We start from the raw sequence: 21,847 nt of genomic DNA on the forward strand, positions 1-21,847 counted from the left end.
AGATGAGATTGACCTAAATCTTGAAGAAGGTATAGCAACCATTGTAATTCACAAGTGAGAACTGCCAGTGCTCTATATTCAGCCTCAGAAGATGATCTAGAAACAGTAGATTGCTTCTTGGACTTCCATGATATGAGAGATTGTCCTAGAAAAACACAGAACCCTGAGACTGATTTTCTAGTATCTGAGCAAGAAGCCCAGTCTGAGTCACTAAATCCTTTGAGTTGAGGTTTAGAGGAAGAGGAGAAAAAGAGACCTTTGCCAGGGGAAGATTTAAGGTATCTAAGTATCCTGTGTGCAGCTTTGAGATGTAAGTCTGTAGGACAATCCATAAATTGAGAAAGCTGTTGAACAGCAAAGGCAATATCAGGTCTGGTATTGCATAGATAGATCAACTTTCCAACAAGTTGTCTATATGGAAGACCATCAGGAAGGGAAATTCCATCATCTTTGCTAAGTTTTTGTGCAGGGACCATTGGAGTAGATGCTGGCTTGGACTCCAAGAATCCAGTTTCTGTCAAAAGATCAACAGTGTACTTCCTTTGACAGAAATTTATCCCACACTTAGATCTTGCAACTTCAAAGCCCAGAAAAAACTTGAGTTGACCAAGATCTTTTATTTTGAAAAGATCATGAAGATAGCTTTTGACAGAAGCTATTTCTGAGATTGAATTACTGGCAAGGATAACATCATCCACATAGACCAATAGTGTAATAAAAGTACTCCCAGTATTCTTGACAAAAAGAGAAGGATCAGAAGGTGCTGCAGCAAAACCTTGGTTAATGAGAGCCACTATGAGCTTGGTATGCCATTGCCTACTGGCTTGTTTTAAGCCATACAAAGATTTCAGCAAATGGCAAACCTTTCCTGATGGAGCAGAGAAACCAGGTGGAATGGTCATGTAGACTTCCTCTTCTAAATCTCCATGAAAAAAAGCATTGTTAATATCCAATTGGTGAAGATGCCATGAATGAATAGCAGCTAAGGCAAGCATTGTTCTGATTGTACTGATCTTAGCAACTGGAGAAAAGGTGTCTAAGTAGTCTAGACCAGGTTGCTGTGTAAAGCCCTTAGCAACTAATCTGGCCTTATACCTTTCTATAGAACCATCTGCTTTCTGTTTGATCTTATAGACCCACTTACATCCTATAGGATGTTTACCAGAAGGTAACTCACTAAGAATCTAGGTATTGTTGTCTATTAAAGCTTTGAGTTCTGCAGACATTGCTTCTTGCCAATGAACATGCCTGATAGCTTCATTGTAGGTTTTGGGTTCACTGATAAGGGCTAATGATGTGGAAAAAACTTTGTGAGAATCAGAAAGATGGTTGTAGGTATGAACTTGAGAAAAAGAGTGTGGTGATGTTACAAGGTTTGAAAGAGATGAACTGAGAGAGGGTGGTAAAGAACATTGGTAGTCTTTTAAGTTGCTTGGTAAATGGATAGTTCTGCTACTCCTTCTGAGTACTAGAAAATCAGTCCCAGTGAACATAGGATAAGCAGTGTGAGTTGTATTGGGTGATGGTTGGTTCCAAGGGTTGGTAGGGATTGGAGGTGAAGAATTAGGTATATGTGCAGAGCTTGGTGTATCTGCATTAATGGGGTCTATATTTGTAGAGTAAGCAGGTTGGTTTGGTGAAGTAGCAAAGTTTGGTTTTGGTTTTGGCAAGAGAAGTGGGAATTGATTTTCATAAAAGACAACATTTCTGGATATGAAGATTCTCTTAGTGGTAAGGTTATAAACCTTATATCCTTTCACATTTGCAGGGAACCCCAAGAATACTCCTTTTACTGCTCTGGGATCAAACTTTGTTCTGAGTTCAGGAATTGTACCAGCATAACATAAACATCCAAAAAATTTCAAATGTTTGTAATTGGCTTCCTTATTAAAAAGAAGCTTGTATGGGGTAGAGTTATCAATAACATGAGAGGGTAACCTGTTAATCAAATACACAGCATGATCTATACAATGATTCCAGAGGTATAAAGGCAAACCTGCTTGAAATTTCAGAGTCCTGGCTACATTTAGAATATGCTGCTGTTTCCTTTCTACTAAGCTGTTTTGCTCAGGAGTGTAGGTACATGAAGTCTGATGAATGACTCCTTTAGAAGCAAAGAAATCTGCCATTTGAAACTCAGAACCATTGTCAGTTCTTATTACTTTGATTTTTCTGCAAAATTATGTATCCACATAAGAGAAAAAATTCATGATTATCTGTCTTGTTTCAGACTTATTGTGCATCAAAAACACCCATGTACAGCGGCTGTGATCATCAACAAGAGTCAAAAAATACTTGTGTCCATTAATGGAAGGTTGTTTTACAGGACCCCAAATATCCATGTGTATCATATCAAAAACATCATCAGTCTTTGACTCACTAAGAGGAAATGATAACTTTTTCTGTTTTCCTAAATGACAGAATTCACAAGATGATCTTTTTGGACAAGAAATGATAGATTCAACATCTTGAAGTTTCTTTATTCTGGATTCAGAAGGATGACCCAATCTGAAATGCCACATATCTGCAGCAGAGAGAGACTTGGTAGATAAAGAGTTTCATTGAGATGCAGAAGAAGAAACTAACTGAACTGCATACAGTCCATTTCTCTTTTTAGCTGATCCAATCATCATGGACCTGTTCATGTCATGAATCAAACAAGAATTTTGATATAGGATTAAGCATAAGTGAGCAGCATCAGTCAATCTGCTTGCTGAGATCAGATTGAAGCTAAATACTGGCACATAGAGAACATCTTTGAGTAATAACAAAGGACTGAGTTGAATATCTCCTATAGCAACAACAGGAACTTGCTCACCATTTGGTAATCTCACTACCATGCTGCTTATAGGTTTAGAAGATTTAAAGAGGTTTGAATTGCATGTTATGTGGTCTGTGGCTCCAGTGTCTATTATCCATTCAGTAGACAAACTTCCTCTAGATGAAAGACATAGAGAAGAATTCATACCTGCTGATGACTCAGGTCTGAAATGAGCTGATATAGTGTTGACATGAGAAACTGATTCATTTTGGTTGATCAAGGCAAAAAATTTTACATTTGGATCCTGAGTAAATGGGAATTGACCATTGTCAATGAACTCTGCAGCCTCACCTTTACTAGACTGGTCAGAGAATTCTTGCTGATTACCACCATACTCCACTTGATTGACATGAGCAGTAGGGGTTTTCTTGTTTTTGAATGGAAAGTTTGGTGGGAAACCATGTTTCCTATAACATATATCAATAGTGTGCCCTTCTTTACCACAATGAGAACATATGGGTTTCTTGTTTTGACTATAACCAAAAGTCCTTGGTTTTGATCCATTGCTTGAGTAGCTAGGAGTTCCCTTGCTGTAAAAGACATTGGACTCAACAGGAATAGAATTAGATTCCTCTTGAGTATCCTGAACATTATGAGTTGAAAAATTTCCATGACTTCTTGAATAGAAGATGTTAGACTCAGTTACATTGTTTCCCAGGCCAATTTGTCTTTCATGTTGGATGATCATTGAGAAAACTTTGTTTATTGGAGGCAGAGGATCCATCATCATTATCTGTGTCTTAATGATTCCAAAGTTATCATTCAGTCCCTTTACAAAGCGAATTACTCTATCATGTGAAAAGTAATCCTTAACAGTTCTCAGCAACATACATGAACAAGCAGGATTGCATACACAACTAGGTACAGGTCTTAAGCTTCCAAGATCATCCCAAAGCATTTTTAGATGTGTAAAGTAATCAGTAACATTCATACTGTTTTGCCTAAAAGAGTAAATTTCCTCTTGAAGATCTGAAATTCTCACAGAATCAACTTGAGAAAAACGTTCTTTCAAATCCTGCCAAACATCAATGGCATGTCTATACATGATAAGCTTTCAGAGATTGAGTTACTTACAGCTCGAGTTAACAATGAGCAAACCATCACATTACATCTTTCCCATGCTGGAAACGAAGGATCATTTCTATAAGGAATAACAATACTTCCATCAATGAACTTCAATTTGTTTTTCGAGATCAAAGCTTTTTTCATAGCTCTGCACCATGAATGATAGTTTCCTCCAGTTAATTGATTTGTAACAAGTAAAAGTGAGGGATTCTCACTTGGATGAACGTAATATGGACTTGAAGGAATGTCTTCAGGTCTTGTAAAACTTTCTGCCATTGATGAACAGACTAACGAGCTTTGAGATATGAATGAGAAAAGGAAATCAGTGAAACAAAGTGTTTGTTTACTGAGAAAATCAGTGTTTGGCCACTGAGAAAATGAATTCAGAGAGCAGACTGCTCTGATACCATATTAGAAATTGGAACTTTTCTCATTAATTCAAGAAAGTTTACAAGCTGGCTTTTATATACTACATCAGCTGTAACTGCCTAAAGCTGACGTGGCAAGCTAGAGAAACAGAATTACAAAACACACATTCAGTGTGTGAGTCTAGCTACAACAGAAAAGAATGAATCTACTAACTAATTCAAGACTAGATTTATAAAGAGCAGTTATCACAGCAGCTCCAGGTCATCAATCCAAGTGACTATCCTGCAAACCAATCACAGCAGGTTCTTGGCTTTGTTCAGTATCTACAGTTCCTTCAGTCACAGCAATGCCTTTATGCTCAGCATTCTTTAATAGAATATGCAAAAAAAATGAAAGTTGATGATTTTTCATGTCAAGAAAAAAAGATTATGTTAAATACCAAAAACACACGAAAGTTGGTGATTTTTGGTGCAATTAAGCCAAAAAACTAAAAAGGGCTATGTACTAACTTGAAAAATTCTTTTGCATCTTTAGCCATTTGCAATCTTTGGAAGTTTTGGATAAATTTATAAAATATTCAAAAAGTTTGACTAAGTTTAACAAAAGTCACAAACAACAAAATTTTGATGTGGCTAATGATTTAAATAATCTTGAATTCATAAATAAAATAAAATGATAACTTTATTCAATTATGCGGTTTAATAGTGCCAAAAAATTGAACTTTTTGATATTTCATAAAAGACCAATTCATTAAAAAAATCTGACCTTTAAATTTGTTTTCAATTCCATCCCGACGTTGAAAAATTGTCAATTTTACTCACTTTTAAATAATTTATTTTCAATTATACCCTGAAGCATCAAATTGATCTTTTTTCACTTGGATAACTGTAATACCCCGAATATTTTAAAATAATTAAATCATGTCACATGTCGTAAATTCCGATAAATTAAGTTAAGATGAATTTAATTTAATAATATTGGAAATTTCGAATAATTTATGTAAGGCGGAATTGTCGGAATTTAAAGATAAGCTTAAAAAATTTTATTGTGTGTTTAATTTTTGATTTTAATGTTATTGATTGTATATCTAATATTTGGATTCTTCATTAAAGATAAGAGCATCTACAATGAAATTTCTATAATTCAAAATTCTTTATAATAAAAAGTTTAATCATAAAAAAATTTATTTCAATTATTTATATTTAAGACATACACGTGTTTTTATAACTTTTCACCACTCACCATTTCTTTTATTTCTTTTTAAAATAACTTCCAAAAGCAATTTTCATCCAACTCTTTCTTTCAACTTCAGTTAATTTATTACTTAACATGAATTGGCTACAAATGAATATATGGATATTAATGAATTAAAAGTGTTTTTTGTCTAGGAAAATCTTATGTACAGTTCTTTTCAAACTTGAAGAAAAATTGAAGTTTACAATGGTTTTTCAATTTGCAAAATTTTATGGACAAGAATTTACAATAAAAAAATTCAATTATCAGATTTTTCAATAATCATCATGATTATATTAGGCTTAATTGCGTAAAAAATCACCAACTTTCGCGTATTTTTGATATTTAACATAATCTTTTTTCTTGGCATAAAAAATCACCAACTTTCGCTTTTTGGCATATTTATCCATGGGATGTGAAACGGCGACGATTTGAATGTATAACGACGCCGTTTTGTGCTAAAACAGCGTCGTTTTGCGCTTAACTTTACAAAGGAAACGATTACGTGGACGAATATGCCAAAAAAATGAAAGTTGATGATTTTTTATGCCAAAAGAAAAGATTATATTAAATATCAAAAACACACGAAAATTAGTAAATTTTTGGTGCAATTAAGTCTTAATATGAAGTATGGTTAAATTTGAGTTTAGTTTAAAAAAGAATTAGCTCCTTTTTTTCTTTCAGTCTGCATATGAGACTGAACTATAAATTTATATAGAAAAGAGGAGCACACCAAATGACCAAAACTCAATTGTTAACATCAACGGAAAAGAGGAGCAGATTGCTCGACACTTTGTGTTTGTTCCACTTAACATTTTTGTAGAAGAAAAAAATGTTAACAGATATAATAAAAAAATAATAATAATAAATTAAAAAAATGAATAACTAAAAGTATAAATAATTTTAGAAATTTTATTGGACATAAGTACAATTTCTACTCTTTATTGTTAAAGATGCTCTTTAAAATAAAAAATATTATTAGAGATGGTCTAACGATCAGAAAGTTTGAATTTTAAAAGATCAAACAGTTTATTATATTAGTCCAACGAGTTTAAATTTTTAAGACCCTCGTATCAATAGAACTATGTTCATAATCGTGTGTCAAGTTGACATTTTAGTGGGATTTTGGCTTAGGGGACGTTTGGTTCGTTGGAAAAAAAGAGGAAATGAGAATGTTTCACATTGTTTATGTTTGTTTTGTCAAATTGTACTAGACAATGAAATAATAATTACCACTTCAATGAAAATCACCCATAACCCCCTATTTCATGGGAATGGACTTTTGGGAATGACAATCAAAATTTAATATAATATTTTAATAATAAATATATAATTATTAAAAAACTATTTTTAAATATTTATTTAAAAAATATACTTAAAATAATAAAAAGTATCTTTAATATATTTTTAAAAAATGATTTTTTTCATTTTTAAAAAAATAATTTTTTTCATTTTTTAAAAAATATTTTTTTTTAAAAAAAATAAAAAAATTTATTTTTTATATAAAAATTTATTTTTAATAAATATATCAAACTTTACTCTTTCTCATTCCTTATACTAATTTTTAACCAAACAAAAAATAAAAACAATCATTCTCATTCACATTCCTTCTCATTCTCATTCATTTCCATTCCGATTTTCAACCTTAAACTAAACGGCCCTTTAATTTTTCTTATTTCGTTTACTATCTTTTGCTTATCTTTTTATTATTTCATATTTACTTGTTAGATTAGAGTTTTTTTTTTTTTTGAAAAGTTATATATTAGCTTGATGTTATATGATTTTTATGAATGTATTTTAATTTTATCTAATAAATCTTATCTCCATAGAAAAATTGGTTTTTTTTCATATTTTTGTTATTTTTGATTAAGAAAAATGAATGATTAAAAGTTATCAAATTGAAATAGCGACTAATAATCACCCACGGATCCTGACTTTTTGGTCGTCGATCACTGTCACGACCCAAAACTATTGAGCCGCAACCGGCGCTAGGGAACGGGAGTGGTAGCTCCGGAACCCGTAGCAAGCCTAAAATCACAATTAATTTTTCGCAAATAATAAATGAATACATTAAACATTAACCAACGGAAGCAACACATTTATATATATCACGTAATTAAACATATACACTAACTATTTCAAAACCTCGCGGGCTCTAGTTACCGTACCATGTACGAACTGGCCTCGCGGTACTATATACATCAGTTAGTGTCTCAAAACATCACGCCGGCATCGGGGGCCGTGGATCATATACTAAACACGTAGCCTATCAAAATGCATATAAAACAATAACAGCAGTTAATATAAACAATCAAAATGAACTGCTGACTAGGCTACTACACTATCGACACAGGACCACTACTGCAGCACTCACAGAAGTCAGAAACTAACATATACAGCTGACTTCTGGACTTCAAAATTGGCCTCTAGCTAAGTCCACAAGCTAAGCACCTGAAAGACATCAAAGGTGAGGGGTCAGTATTTGGGGAAATACTGAGTGAGTTGACATTTACTAACAGTATTAATATAGAAACATAGCATCGCATCTCAAGAAAATATTAATATAAAACATATAAACATGTATTTGATCCGTACGAAACTATTATCCTAGCATGCGACACATTTCTCGAATAATCATTATCATTCAACCCAATCGTAAATATCAATCGCGAGTCCAACTCGCTGGTGGCCCAGCCACTAGATACGGGGACTCCAGACTACACCGTAGCCGAGTACTCACTCGTATCAAATCATATACCCAATCGTAAATTTCATATTCATCATCAGCTCCCAGCTGTCACTACTAGAAAACAGGTGTTTAGCGACGGAAATATCCGTCGCTAAACACCTGAAATCCGTCGCTAATTACAATTAGCGACGGATTACCGACGGACTCCGTCCGTCGGTAAATTTTGGGTCGCTAATTGTAATAGCGACCCAAAACACAGTCTGTCGCCAACTTACCGACGGAATATGCCGTCGGTAAGTTGGAGGCAGAAGGTCGGTAAATTGGTCGGCCAGCCGACCAATTTTCCGACGGATTACCGACGGCATTTCCGTCGCTAACTTGGCGACGGAAATTCCGTCGGTAATTCCGTCGCTGTTTCTTGCAATTGGCGACGGAAAATTCCGTCGCCAATTGCAAGAAACAGTCGTGTCATGTTAATTTAGCGACGGAAAATCCGTCTCTAAAGTTAAAAAAGGTAGTCGCTAAATTACCTATTTTTGGCAAAATTTTATTTTTTTACGGCTTATTTTCATATTTTTTCTGTTATTCGTTAGACCTGTTAAATATACCATTCACATACATAAGAAACAATAAATATATATAACCAAATCCGTAATATATATATAAACGTCAAAAAGCATACAAAAAACATTAATATTAAAGTATACGAACAAAAAACATAAATATGTCCAAGTGTATCACAAGCCTACTCTAAACTGGTGGTGTCATCAGCAGGAGGGGGTGAGGGTGGTGGGAACTGCGGGCGTAACTCGGGTGGGAGTGTAGTCATCAGCCGCGCAAGCTCAGTACGGATCCGCTCGTCGAAACCCGCCTCCACACTACGGATCCGCTGCTCGACCCGCTCTTCGAAACCCGCCTCCACAGTACGAATCCGCTGCTCGAGCCGCTCCTCAACCTCCCTAGCAATACGCTGCTCTATGTCCTCAGTACTAACGTTCCCCTGCTGGGATGATCCGCCGCGGCGCAATCGGCTAGCGCTGCTCTGGCCGATGTAGGATGCTGAAGCCGATCCAATACCGTAGACTCGCTGCTTCTTGACTGCCTCGAGAGACAAAAACAGCTCGTTCTCGTCGATCGGCTCTGGAGTCGACGAACTCCCTTCTCCAGCTGCCTGAGACTGTGTTGCTGCAGCAAGCTCTGCCTGAAAACGGTCCTGAGATTTAAAAAATACAAATTTTTAAATTAGTTAAACCTACATTTCAAACTAAAATTGGGCAGCATTTTGTCTATAATTTGATCATCACCCATTTTTCAGGGACATCCTGCAAAAACTACAGACACTCTGTTCAACTATAAGTAACAGCAATCACAACACCCACAACAAACACGTAAACATCCTATAAACAACGTCTATATAATTAAAGTTATATATAAGTCATATTAAACAGTCACTTAAGGTTAAAACTTACATTTTTATCCTTTGATCTCTTGTCAACAAAGACAGTCCGATCTGCTTTGGTCAGGTGCAACCGTACATGCAACTCAGCCAAAGTGGGCTCTCGACCAAGCTCCTCAGTCTATTATATGAAATGAACAAATTAATTAATAGATAAACAAAATATTTAACATGATTATTAATTAATATTAAAAACATACCATAACTGTCTTATGCCTCGTAGCCGATCGCGATCCTGCGGTATGTCGAACAGGTCCGGTGCCAGCTCCGGACGGCTCACTCATCCGATTAGCTCGTGCTATATCGGACTTTTTCTTAGCCTCAGCAGTATCCCAGTCTCGCTTCCATGACGCCCAAGTATCAGCACTAACACTGCCCTCTTTTTTATCCGGCTTCATGTTGTGGAGAGTATCTTTATACCGATTGCCCGCATGTCGGTAGAAGACCCCTCTAATCAGATCCTCAGGGTAGGTCGGGTCCCAGCAAAAACCCTTCTGCAAACCATTAAAAAATAAATATAATTAGAAATCAAAAAGAAAGTTAAACATATATTTAAAATTTTAAATATTTAACAACCTTGAACTCCTCGAAGTAGAATCCCTTATGCTCTGCTGTAATCTTCTTCCACGAGGAACCCTCAGCAAACCATCTAGATCGGAAAATGGGCAAGATCGCCCTAGATGTTGTCCCGCTGTCGTTCCTGCTATCCAGTAATTTTTCTCTGCACATTACAAAAAACACTTAGTTTTCACATTTTTTAAATTAAATTATTTTTTAAAAAAAAGTTGTCAATCATACCTTGCAGCATCTGGTGTAACTCTAACCCTCCCAGTCTCGTCCGTCGCTGGTGGCTGGCCCTGTGGTTGCGGCTGTCTCGCCGCTCTCCGCGACGCAGGTCTAGCAGCTAGCACCTGCTGCTCAGCCCCGGGATCCGAGTCCTCAGGGGCATCCTGCTCTGGGTCGCCGCGTCCACGTCCGCGTCCCTGAACTGTATCCCGACCGCGGCCTCGGCCGGCAGAAGAACCACCTGAACCTCTCATATCTGCAAAAAAGATTACAAAAAAATATTCGACAAGAAAAAAATAAACACAACTATTATAAAAACCATAACACATAATTTATAATTAACAAAATAAAGTTACCACATCAACAAATGTAAATAAAAGTCAAAATTCTACATAAATGACACTTAAACGAATCATGCAATTTCTATATTATCTGCCGCTCCAATGTCTTCATCGTCTGATGAAGATGGTGGATAATCATCTTCCGTCTCCATTAATGGAGGGTTGTGTAATGCAGCCTCGTCCGCCTCGCCATTCGGATCAACTAAATTTGTCGGTTCTTCATTTGTTATGACATCGAGCAGATGATCTGCACTATCATCTTGGAAAGCTGGAACAGTTGTTGCAGGCATGTCTATCTCAGAGCGAGCTTTTATCTTGCATACTGCCCACCAGTCTTTTTTGTCTCGCCTTTTGCTAGGATAAGGTAAGTAATGTACTTGATCGGACTGTTCAGCTAAAATGAAGGGTTCATATTTGTTGTACCTCTTTCTGTGATTAACATCCACTATGTTATACCGAGGATGGGCTAACATACCAACTTTTTTCGTAGGATCAAACCAATTACATTTAAATAAGACCGTCCTTTTTATCGGTAGAGCTGGATACTCTAACTCGATAATGTCAGTCAACACTCCATAAAAGTCGCTTTCAGCCGGACCGTAGAGTGATCCTTTTACACAAACTCCGCTATTCATTGTAACCCGATCCTCCCCATATTCTTCAGTATTGAATTTAAACCCGTTCACACAATACCCCTTGAATGTTTTGACCGATCTAAGCGGTCCTTCTGCAAGACTTAGAATATAGGGATTGGTACAGACAGTTTGGTATTTCACCTGTAGCACAATTATTTAAACGGATCAACACGATAATATATACAACTACGACGATAAAACAACATAAATACTTACATGTTGCTCGAACCAAAAGGCGAATTCACTCTCCAACTTGACTACAACTTCGGTCTGTGTGATTTCGGGGTTGATTTCATACAACTCGCCTTCAAAAACTCTATTTACAAGAATACGAGCGAATTAAGACAAATTGTATAAAATTCTTCAATATTGAACTTAAATGTGGATATGAAGACATACTCTCTGAAAGGTTCGATTTCAGTGCAATTCAGAAGGATATAGCTTCGGGCAGCATTATATTCAGCATCATCCAGATATCTGTTCCGAGAAGCACCTATAGGTCGCCCTTTCGGTTTGAAAATGGATAATCTGTCGACATCATCATCAACGTCCATTTCGCAAACTTCATTTCTTTGCATCCGACATGGTAGCATCGGATCACCATCCTTGAAATAGAAAGATGCAAATTTCGCTGTTTCCTCTAATAAATATCCGCTGCTGATGCTTCCTTCCACTCTGCCTTTATTCGAGACCTTATTTTTTAGTTTTCTCAGGTATCTGCATAATCAAATAATTAGTTCATGCATGTACCAACCACTCGATCGATGAAATAGAACTGTAGATGTAGTACCTTTCAAACGGATACATCCAACGATACTGAACAGGTCCTGCCATCATAGCTTCGTATGGAAGGTGTACCGGGAGATGTTCCATCGAATTAAAAAAACTCGGTGGAAAAATACGTTCCAACTTGCACAGTATCTTCGGGATATCAAGATCCAATCTCTCAAGATCTGCCTTTTTCAGCGATGTGGCAGTTAATTCTCTGAAGAAGATACTTAGCTCAGTTAAAGGTTCCCACACTTCGGGCGGAAGAAGCTCCCGGAGAGCAATTGGCAAAAGTCGTTGCATGAAGACATGACAGTCATGACTTTTCATGCCCATCATCTTCAAACTGTTTAAATCAACACACCTTGACAAGTTGGACACGTAACCGTCCGGAAACTTTAACTTTTGAATCCATTCGAGCAAAATCTTTTTTAAATCCCTGTCCAAAGCATACAAAGCCTTTGGATATCTACCGGTTTCCTGATCTTGTGCTAGACCGGGACGATCACAAATCTTATTCAGCTCTGCCCTAGATTTTGCCGTGTCTTTCGTCTTACCAGGTACATTGAGTACGGTATTAAAAACGTTGTCAAATACATTTTTCTCAATATGCATGACATCGAGATTATGCCGGATTACATTTGTCTTCCAATACGGTAAATCCCAAAAGATACTCTTTCGATTCCAACCGCGGCCTTTAGATAGATCAGCATTCGTAGCCTTAGCATCTGTCTCATAAGCCCTCTTAAACCCCAGACCGTCAACCTCTGCTAATACTTCATCTCCAGTCCTCACACCTCCAAATTTGTGCTTTACTTGTTTGCCTTTTCGAAATTCAGTAACATTCCGACGAAAATGATGGCCCGTAGGTAAAAATTTTCTGTGGCAATCAAACCAGGACTGTTTACCACTATCGGGCAACGTGAATGCCTCGGTATTTTCCATACAATGCGGACATGCCAGTCTTCCTGATGTGCTCCACCCAGACAACATTGAATAAGCGGGAAAGTCATTAATTGTCCACATAAGCGCCGCCCTCATTTGAAAATTCTGCCTCTTTTGAACGTCATACGTCCGAATTCCAGATTCCCACAATTGATTCAACTCCGCTATTAACGGCTGCAGGAATATATCCATCTGGTCTTTTGGATTTCCAGGTCCCGGGACAAGTATTGTCAAAAACATAAACTCATCCTTCATGCACATGCCTGGAGGCAGATTATACGGCGTCACAATGACTGGCCAGGAAGAATATTGTGTTCCAAAACTACCAAATGGTTGAAACCCGTCAGTACATAAGCCTAGTCTGATATTTCTTGTTTCATCAGCAAAATCTGTATGCAACTCACTGAACCGTTTCCACGCCGGAGAGTCAGAAGGATGACACATCTTCTCGTCTTCCATTTCATGTTCAGCGTGCCATGTCATATGTTTAGCCGTGGCTTTGGAAGCGTACAACCTTTGCAGCCTCGGAGTTAAAGGGAAATAAAACATTTTTTTATAAGGAACGTTAGCCCTTCTTTTGGCCGAATTGCTTTTCGTAACAGGTTTCCACCGAGGAAATGTGCAAACTTTGCAGTGGGTTAAATCCTCGTCCGCCCCCCAGTAAATCATACAGTTGTGCAAACAGCACTCAATAACCTCAACCGGCAACCCGAGACCTTTCACCAGCTTCTTGATATTAGCAAAAATTTTCGGCATTTTGTTGTTCTCTGGAAGCAGTTCTTGTAATAAACGGCAGGTGTCGTCAATTAAAGATATCGACCCCTGATGTCGACACTTAATATCCAAAATTTCAACAGATGCGGACAGGGGTGAGTGTCTGCTATTTCCGGGCCATATTTCTTCTTCTGCCGCACTCATCATATCAAAAAACTTCTGAGCTTCTTCATTCGGGGTCTCTTCCTCAAAAACTTCAGGACCAGCAGCATCAATAACCATTCTCTGACCGGAGTTTAAATCTCCCCCTCCCTCATTATAGTAATCGTATTCATTAACCGGCTGCTGAACAACAGGAGGGACATTCACCTCACCGTGGTGAATCCAGACATAGTAATCTGGAACAAACCCAGACTGCAAGACATGTAGTTTCACAACTTCGACATCTCGAAAATTCGTATTTCTACATTTTGTCCTAGAACATGGGCATTTTATCTCTTCTCCATTCATACACTCGGGATGTTGTACAGCAAAATTCACGAACTCTTCAAGATTAGGGAAAAAATCTGGCGGCAGGAAGCCTCTGTCATGCCTCGTATACATCCAGCTGCGGTCTGGATTCATTTCTGGAGGACGTACAATTACGTACTGGTTCATAAGCTCAACATAGCAAAGTCAATGTAATTGACTGCTAAAAGGGTAGGGTCCTATCCCATTCGCAAAACTGGCGCCCCATAATTCGATCACGATATATGCATGAATACGGAAAAAATATTCGGCAGCCTTCCGGCGTCGTTCCCCAGGTGCATTACATAATATAGGGTGTGTAACGCTAATTATATATTCCGTAAGGAATAAGCGTTACACAGCCTATATTAAATAGCCACCCGGAGAACATACGCCAGAAAACTACCGAATATTTTTATACCATATCCATACATATATGTTTTTTCGTGATCAAATTACGCAGACGACGGCAGTTTTACGAACTGTACACACGTACAATCCCGTGTCGTTCAATCGCTTGAACACACGGGACGGGTTTCTACGGCTAGGTAAGATTTTATTCGGTGTGAATAAAATCTTTGTTAAATAAATTTAATTGTTATTCAATTTACTCTAAATACTATAAATTGAATACAAAAATGCAGTAACACTTACTTGTTGAAGAGCAGAACCGCAAGAGAGAAGAGATATGAATACGGTAGCCGCGATGTAAACAGACAACAACAGCGGCTATCAACAACCGTCAACGAGACACAAACCTACAATGATAGTTTTATATTACATATTTAAAACAGTATTAATTAAATAATTAAAGTTATACTATTACTAATCAAATAGTTATAATATACTTATTGAAAATTCGGCAGCATTTCCCCTAAAAATGAGCATCGCCCATTTTTCAGGGAAATCCTGCAAGCAAACAATACATATTCCAACATAACCAACCCCATTCAATTAAAAATTTTCATATTACAAAATGTATTAATTAAATAAGCTAAATTCTCAAAATTAACATAAAATTAACCCAATTTATAAATTTTTATCTAATTAAAAATTATAACATAAATTATAACATAATAATCAAACGTTAACAATTAGCTATCCAAATTACATAACCTAATTAACTAACTTCATTAAAAAAATAACCTAATTTTACTAAGTAAATTACTAATGAAACAATATTATTTTAATTATTTTTAATTAAAAAATTAAAACTACTTTATTAACCTAATTTTAATAAACTTTTCCATTTATAAAAACAAACCTAATTTTAAAAAGCTATCCTATTTTTATAAAAATTACTAATACAAATAATACTAACCTAATTTAATAAACTTATAAATTTAATAAAACTAAACACTAACCTTATCTAATAATATCAAATTACTTAAATTTTAACCAAATCACTTTAAAAACTAATTAAATTTAAAGCTAATAACACCTAACCTAATTAAATTAAATTGGACAAAATGTATAAAATAAATGACTGACCCGGGTTAAGAAGCAGCGGTGAATGGCTGGCTGGACGGTGGAGGTGGCCGGCGGAGGTGGCCGGCGGAGGTGGAAGGCGGCGGTGGACAGCGACTGCCAATCGGGGGCAGATTTTTTTTTAAAAAATCAATTAAAATACCTAAATTAATAAATTGAATCATATATTTAATAATTAAAATAATGGAAAAACGACTCACCGGAGGAGATAGGTTGACGGCGGAGAAGTCAGAATAGTGGACGGCGGTGGGTGAAACGGGGCTGGCTGGCGTTGACGGTCGACGGCGGTGGCTGATGGTGGGCGATGGCTGGACGGCGGTGGCTGATGGTGGACGATGACTGGACAACAGGCGGTGACTGATGGTGGACGGCGGTAAGGAAGATGATGGAGAGAAGATGGGCGGCGGCGGCGTTAATTTGAGGAGAAGAAGTAGAAAGTGAGAAAGGAAACCCTGCGTTTCGTTAAATGATCAGATTTAGCGACGGATTTGTCAATCCGTCGCTAAATCTGTTCATTTAACGAAACGCGCCGTTTTAATAATCCCTTAGCGACGGACAAAGTCTTTCGTCGCTAATGGATTAGCGACGGAATGCTATATCGGTCGCTAAGGGATTAAACGAAACGGTGAGTTTCGTTTAAGCAACAGATTTAGCGACGGATTTGAACATCCGTCGCTAAATCTGGGGGGAAAAACTGGCGCGCATGCTCCCGCCAAGCTTTTCCCCCTTTTCTGCGACGGAAGTTGTGTCCGTCGCAACTTCCGTCGGTAACTTTAACAATTAGCGACAGAATAGGTTTCCGTCGCTAATTTCGGTCGCGAATTCGCTGATTTCTAGTAGTGTGTGTCAAGTCATTTCTCAATGCAAACATACTAGACTGACTCGATACTGGTGATCACACAGCCTATTGACACCCAATAGGTAGCTAGTTTCTTCGGATCGCATACTAGTTCTCACATATAGAAATTAAGTAAACATATAACATTCAATCAATTGTATATAATGCGATGCGTGAAAACAGTATATATATTTTCATAAAATAATTTTAATATATATAATACATGAAAGTAAAAGTACAACTCACAGTGACCGCAATCCAAGAAATGATATGATCGATCTGTTGGTACGCTCTCGCTAGTCCGCTTCTACTGATTCCACTACTTGCTGACACGTCTGATAAATTGTTAATGATTAGACGTGATTCTCGCATTCTTATACGTATAATACTTTTAGGTTTTAGGATTTAGTTTCGTTTCACACTTATTTACGTATTCGATATCTCTGGTCGTATAGACGACTTAGCGAATATTATTTCTCATAATTGAGAATCGCTTAACGTCCTTGACGTTTCCCATTATTATTATTCATTTAAAATGTCGAGATAATCTCGAGATTAATAACTTTCCAAGTCCGAAATCCGTCCTCTCGCGTCCAATTACTCTAAACGTCAAACACCTAGGTCAATTACAGCTTGTATTCGCGTGGGGGCGAGTTGGGGTGCACGGGTGTGCGTTTTGGTGGGTGCACGATCGTGCAACCAAGTACACGTTCGTGCACCACAGGGGTACACGTTCGTGTACTTATTGTACACGTTCGTGCACTATGAAAAGTGCACGTTCGTGTACTTCAGTACACGATCGTGTACCTTGCTAGGTGCACGTTCGTGCACCCGTGGTGCACGGTCGTGCACCACGTGCACAGCCCCGGAAATCAAGTTTTTCGGGGTTTCGCCACAATCCCGACGTGCTTCACACACCCACACTCAATACCCATATCTCGGTTTCTTCAAAAACGCCATAATAAACCCCAAAACAATTTCAACTTAAACTTAATCTTAACTCAAAACAGCCAACAAACCATCGTTTTCATACCAAAACCCGGCCTCTTACCTTAATTTGATGACCGGAGATGATAGAGCTTTCGGTTCGGAAGAAATCGCCGCTTGAATCGCTCGAATCGGACGTCGAACGGAGAAACGGCGGCGAAACGACGGAAATCGATCGGTAATCTCTCAATCTCTCTGGACGCTTCCTGATTCTCAATTCATACTCTCATTTCTTATATAATCCGGCTAAAGTGCCACTTTGGTCTTTGTTCTTTTTGCTTACTATCATTTATCTTTTAAACTTTTCAATCATACGATTTAGTCCATAGCTAAATCGTTAACCTCTTTTATTACGACTTATGCGTGTTGTTTATATCCGATAAATAATACAAAACTCGATATTAATACTTTCCCGTCAAAATCCAATATTCCTATTTTCGACACAAAGTGGCTAAATTACCACTTTGGTCCCTGTACTTATTTTTGAACTTTTCTTGCCATTTTTCCTTTAAGTTCCAATTCTAACTTTAGAATTGAAATATAATATAAATTTTCTCCATAATAGTCTTTTCTAAAACCAACCTACTAAAACTTATTTATCGGAAAACTTTCCAATATCGCCACTTCTGCGACTCAAAACTGGACACGTGGTCCAATTAGCTAATTAATTATTTTGGGGTATTACAATCACTAAACCTCCTCATGTTTAAAAACGATCACTAAACTTCCAGATCTTTATGGTCCCGCTCGCTAAATCCCCTGAGAATGAAAATACCTCTGGCGCGTCATTTTTAGTCAACTGATATTTTAAAAAAATAAAATAAATCGGCAACGCCACATTATCAAACTACTCTAAAAAAATTAAAACACCAAGAATATCAAATTAAAAAAATAAAAAAATTCATCCAACCCAACCTAACCCTAATCAATTAAATCTAACCAAACTACTTCACCCCTAACTGCTACCCCACCCGCCGCGGCCTCCACGGTCGTAATTTTTTTCCGGCTGTCTTTCTGATTTGTTCTTCATTGAAGAAACAGATCCAGGTCCGTTCTTATTAAAGAACATATCCAAGTCTGTTCTTGGTGAAGAACATATCCATGTCTAAGAGTATTTTGATAACGTGGCAGTCAATGTGACGCCGCCAATTTTTATTATTTTTAAAATGTCAATTGACCAAAAAGGACTGCGATAGGATTATTTTCATCTTCGTATGGTTTAGCGAGCATCATTAAAATCAGAGGGATTAGTGATCATTTTTAAACATTATAGGGTTTAATGATCGGAGATCCAAATGTCAGAGGCCATGGGTAATTATTAGCCGGAACGATCGATAAAAATATCAATTTAATGTTAATAGACTATTTTAAGTTTAAAAGGCAATGTAACACTCTAATGAACAAAGGGCAACGCGGCCCCTAAACTTGTATCACGGGTCATTCAATTCAATTTATACTTTTTTGACCAATTAATTTTCATTTTTTTGTCAAATAACCTCATAATTGTATTTTTAAAACGCGTAAAATACAAATCGCAGGTGAGGGATGTGAAAAGTAATTAGATACTTTCCTAATTGTTGTGATATAATTATCCTAAATCTATTTTTTGAAATAAAAATAAAAATTATGGAATTGTTTAACCCAAGAATAAAGAGTTTTGGAGTTAATTGCTCAAAAAAATATAAATTGGATTAGATGACCCCGTGTCATAAGTTCAGAGGACGCGTTAACCTTTTATTCATAATTAAATAAATGTTTTATGTAATGATCGTGCAATGTTATATTTACAATAAATTGATAATATTTGCGTTAATATTTTTTATTAACTTTTTAAGTCATTAAAATTTTCATACAAGACAATAGCTGCATTAGGTAATTTTCCTACTTAAATTCATATACACTTATAAGTAAAATCGTAATATTATATCTGCTTGTGTAAACGAAAGAAAGAATGTCTTCGTCGACGGCGAATCCATACGAGAGAGCCAAAGGCGGCAGACTAACATTCAAGGGAGGAAACGAACCCACTGCAACCAAATCAACCAACAAGAACAAAAAGAAGAAGAAGATTAAAAAGATTGACGAAAACGACGCCGTAGAAGGAAACACTGAAACACCATCAGCAACCGCGGAAGCCGGCGGAGGATGCGAGGACGTATATACTATAGACGCCGCGAAGAAGCGGAAGTACGACGAGCTGTTTCCTGTAGAGGCAAAGAAATTTGGGTACTATAAGGACAAGGAGAAGAGTGTTGGTGATTTCAAGAGTGTGGAGGATGTTCTTGATGATCGCGTCAAAAAGAAGGCTGATCGCTATTGTAAATGATTTTCAGGTCCGCTTCTTCATTTGTTCTAGTGATTATATTAATCCTGTAGATTGTTAATGTGTAATTTTTGTTAGAATTGCGAAATCAATTATCTGATAAATTTAGGGTTTTCATATCTTTCTAATTTGGCTGATTCCTGAATTAAGTTATCTAATCTGATTGATATTTTACTTAGGTTTTTCGTTTTACTCTGGGCTGATGATTGATTGTTTGATTAGGTTTCGATTTTGATTTCGATTAGGTTTTAGGGTTTTCTCTGTTCATTCTTTTTTCTTTCCATTCCATACTTAGTTTTATAAAGAGATCAAATTTGCAATGAGTAGGTTAGTTTCTACAATTATTTTTAAAAAATTCTTAAACTTGTTGGAGCTTTTCTCTAAAATTATAATTTTGATTTTGAAAGTTGTAAATTTTATGTTCTTTTTATGTAGATGTTTAATGTTTTATCTTAAATTAGGTTCAATTGTTTTCACGAAATTGAATCTCTTAAGTAGGGGTTCTAAGCTTTAGAGACAGTGAATTGACTGATTGGGAGATATTTCTTTGTTTGAGAAGAAAATATTTAGAAGATGAAACTATACAGTTTCTGTCTCGTAATGGATTAATCTATTACTATGTCCTAATTTTGAGCAGAATGTGAATAAGGAGTTTGTGAAGCTCCACGAAGTATTCGTTGGCAAGAGAGACTATGTGCTGTTGAATGATAAGTTAGCATCGGACTGTGCTGCTGAATAATTAGCTAGTCATGTGCTGCTGAATAATTAACTAGTATCAGACAATGTGCTGCTGAATAATTAGCTAGTATCAGACAATGTGCTGCTGAATAATTAGCTAGTATCAGACAATGTGCTGCTGAATGATAAGCGAGTATCAGACAATGTGCTGCTGAATTATAAGCTAGTATCAGGAAATTTATAAAGCGCCAGGAAGTATTCGTTGTTCTAATATATATAAGAAACTAGAAGATAGGTAGTGATCTATGCAGCACGGAAACATTAATATTAAAATGCAAAGCTGCGGAACAATATTATTTTAGGAAAATAAGTTATAAATATATAATTCGGAATTTTAGAACCGTTATCAGTAATGAGAGGGAAACACTGGTTTCTATTTATATTTGATAAATTGGTGTGCTTGTCTTCCGAAAATCTCCCTGAATTTCTTGCTTCTTGTAGCTCTGATCTCTGTTTGTTTTTCATTCATATGCATCTCTGTCTATAAAAGTAGTGCTAGTGTAGTAATCTAGAACAAATTAATGTGCATAAACGTGGATTGACCCTTATAATGAGCATATTATAAATTCGACTTGAGACACCACATTAATCATTCAGCGTGCCCTTTCTCGTCTCCTTAGAAAATACTCCCTCTGTGACTGACAAAAATAATGGAACATTTAGTTTATTTCGGTAAAATAAATTAATTTATAAAAAATATTACTCTTACTCTTATTTAATTTGTTACTAACTTTATGTCCTTTGATGTATTTTTTATGCATTTTTCTATAGCTAATAAAGACGGTAAATGTGATAAAGAAAGGAGTTGATTTTGGTGTTGTGTTACCATTGTTTTTAACTTTTTTGTCAATTATTTTTGATGACTTTTGTGTTCCTGAGTAGTGCTGTTCATTTTTCTTTCTCTTTTGCTGCAACTACCATTCTCTCTTTAATGAACATATTTGCTGTACAGTTTTTGTTGGCAGAATGTGTTAAATGCAATGTTATGGAGACAAATGGGAGTGGCAGTGATTTTAAAGGGGCTGCTCTTTATAATCTCGTCAGAAAGATGGTTCATCATACTGACGGTTGATCATAGAGGAAATTACGCCCCGTTTTTTTTTTTTTGAAATATTTGAAATATTTGCAACAATACGCTCTAACT

The 21,847-nt window shown here is 36.5% G+C and overlaps 2 protein-coding genes across 2 annotated transcripts; one reads left to right on the top strand and one right to left on the bottom strand.

Moving 5' to 3' along the window:
- Positions 1-8,817: 8,817 nt before the first annotated feature.
- On the bottom strand, positions 8,818-10,673 carry LOC126668551 (uncharacterized). Its single transcript, XM_050361741.1, has 5 exons — positions 10,432-10,673; positions 10,210-10,354; positions 9,834-10,127; positions 9,647-9,754; positions 8,818-9,390 (listed from the first exon to the last, which is right to left on the bottom strand). The coding sequence occupies exons 1-5, from the start codon at positions 10,671-10,673 to the stop codon at positions 8,923-8,925; spliced, it is 1,257 nt and encodes a 418-aa protein (XP_050217698.1). The 3' UTR covers positions 8,818-8,922.
- An 8,866-nt stretch (positions 10,674-19,539) lies between these two features.
- On the top strand, positions 19,540-20,143 carry LOC126669312 (uncharacterized). The gene has a single exon (XM_050362756.2). It carries the CDS (start codon positions 19,594-19,596, stop codon positions 19,966-19,968), a length of 375 nt encoding a protein of 124 aa, XP_050218713.1. The 5' UTR covers positions 19,540-19,593; the 3' UTR covers positions 19,969-20,143.
- Positions 20,144-21,847: the final 1,704 nt, after the last annotated feature.

The sequence above is a fragment of the Mercurialis annua genome, linkage group LG2 (assembly GCF_937616625.2).
Source record: "Mercurialis annua linkage group LG2, ddMerAnnu1.2, whole genome shotgun sequence".
NCBI classification, from domain to species: Eukaryota; Viridiplantae; Streptophyta; class Magnoliopsida; order Malpighiales; family Euphorbiaceae; genus Mercurialis; species Mercurialis annua.

Coding starts and splice junctions, on each gene's coding strand:
- LOC126668551 (XM_050361741.1), bottom strand. CDS start 10,673: ATGAGAGGTTCAGGTGGTTCTTCTGCCGGCCGAGGCCGCGGTCGGGAT. Junction 9,755..9,833: donor CGAGGCATAAGACAGTTATG/GTATGTTTTTAA, acceptor TTCATATAATAG/ACTGAGGAGCTTGGTCGAGA. Junction 9,391..9,646: donor AGAGATCAAAGGATAAAAAT/GTAAGTTTTAAC, acceptor TTTAAATCTCAG/GACCGTTTTCAGGCAGAGCT.
- LOC126669312 (XM_050362756.2), top strand. CDS start 19,594: ATGTCTTCGTCGACGGCGAATCCATACGAGAGAGCCAAAGGCGGCAGA.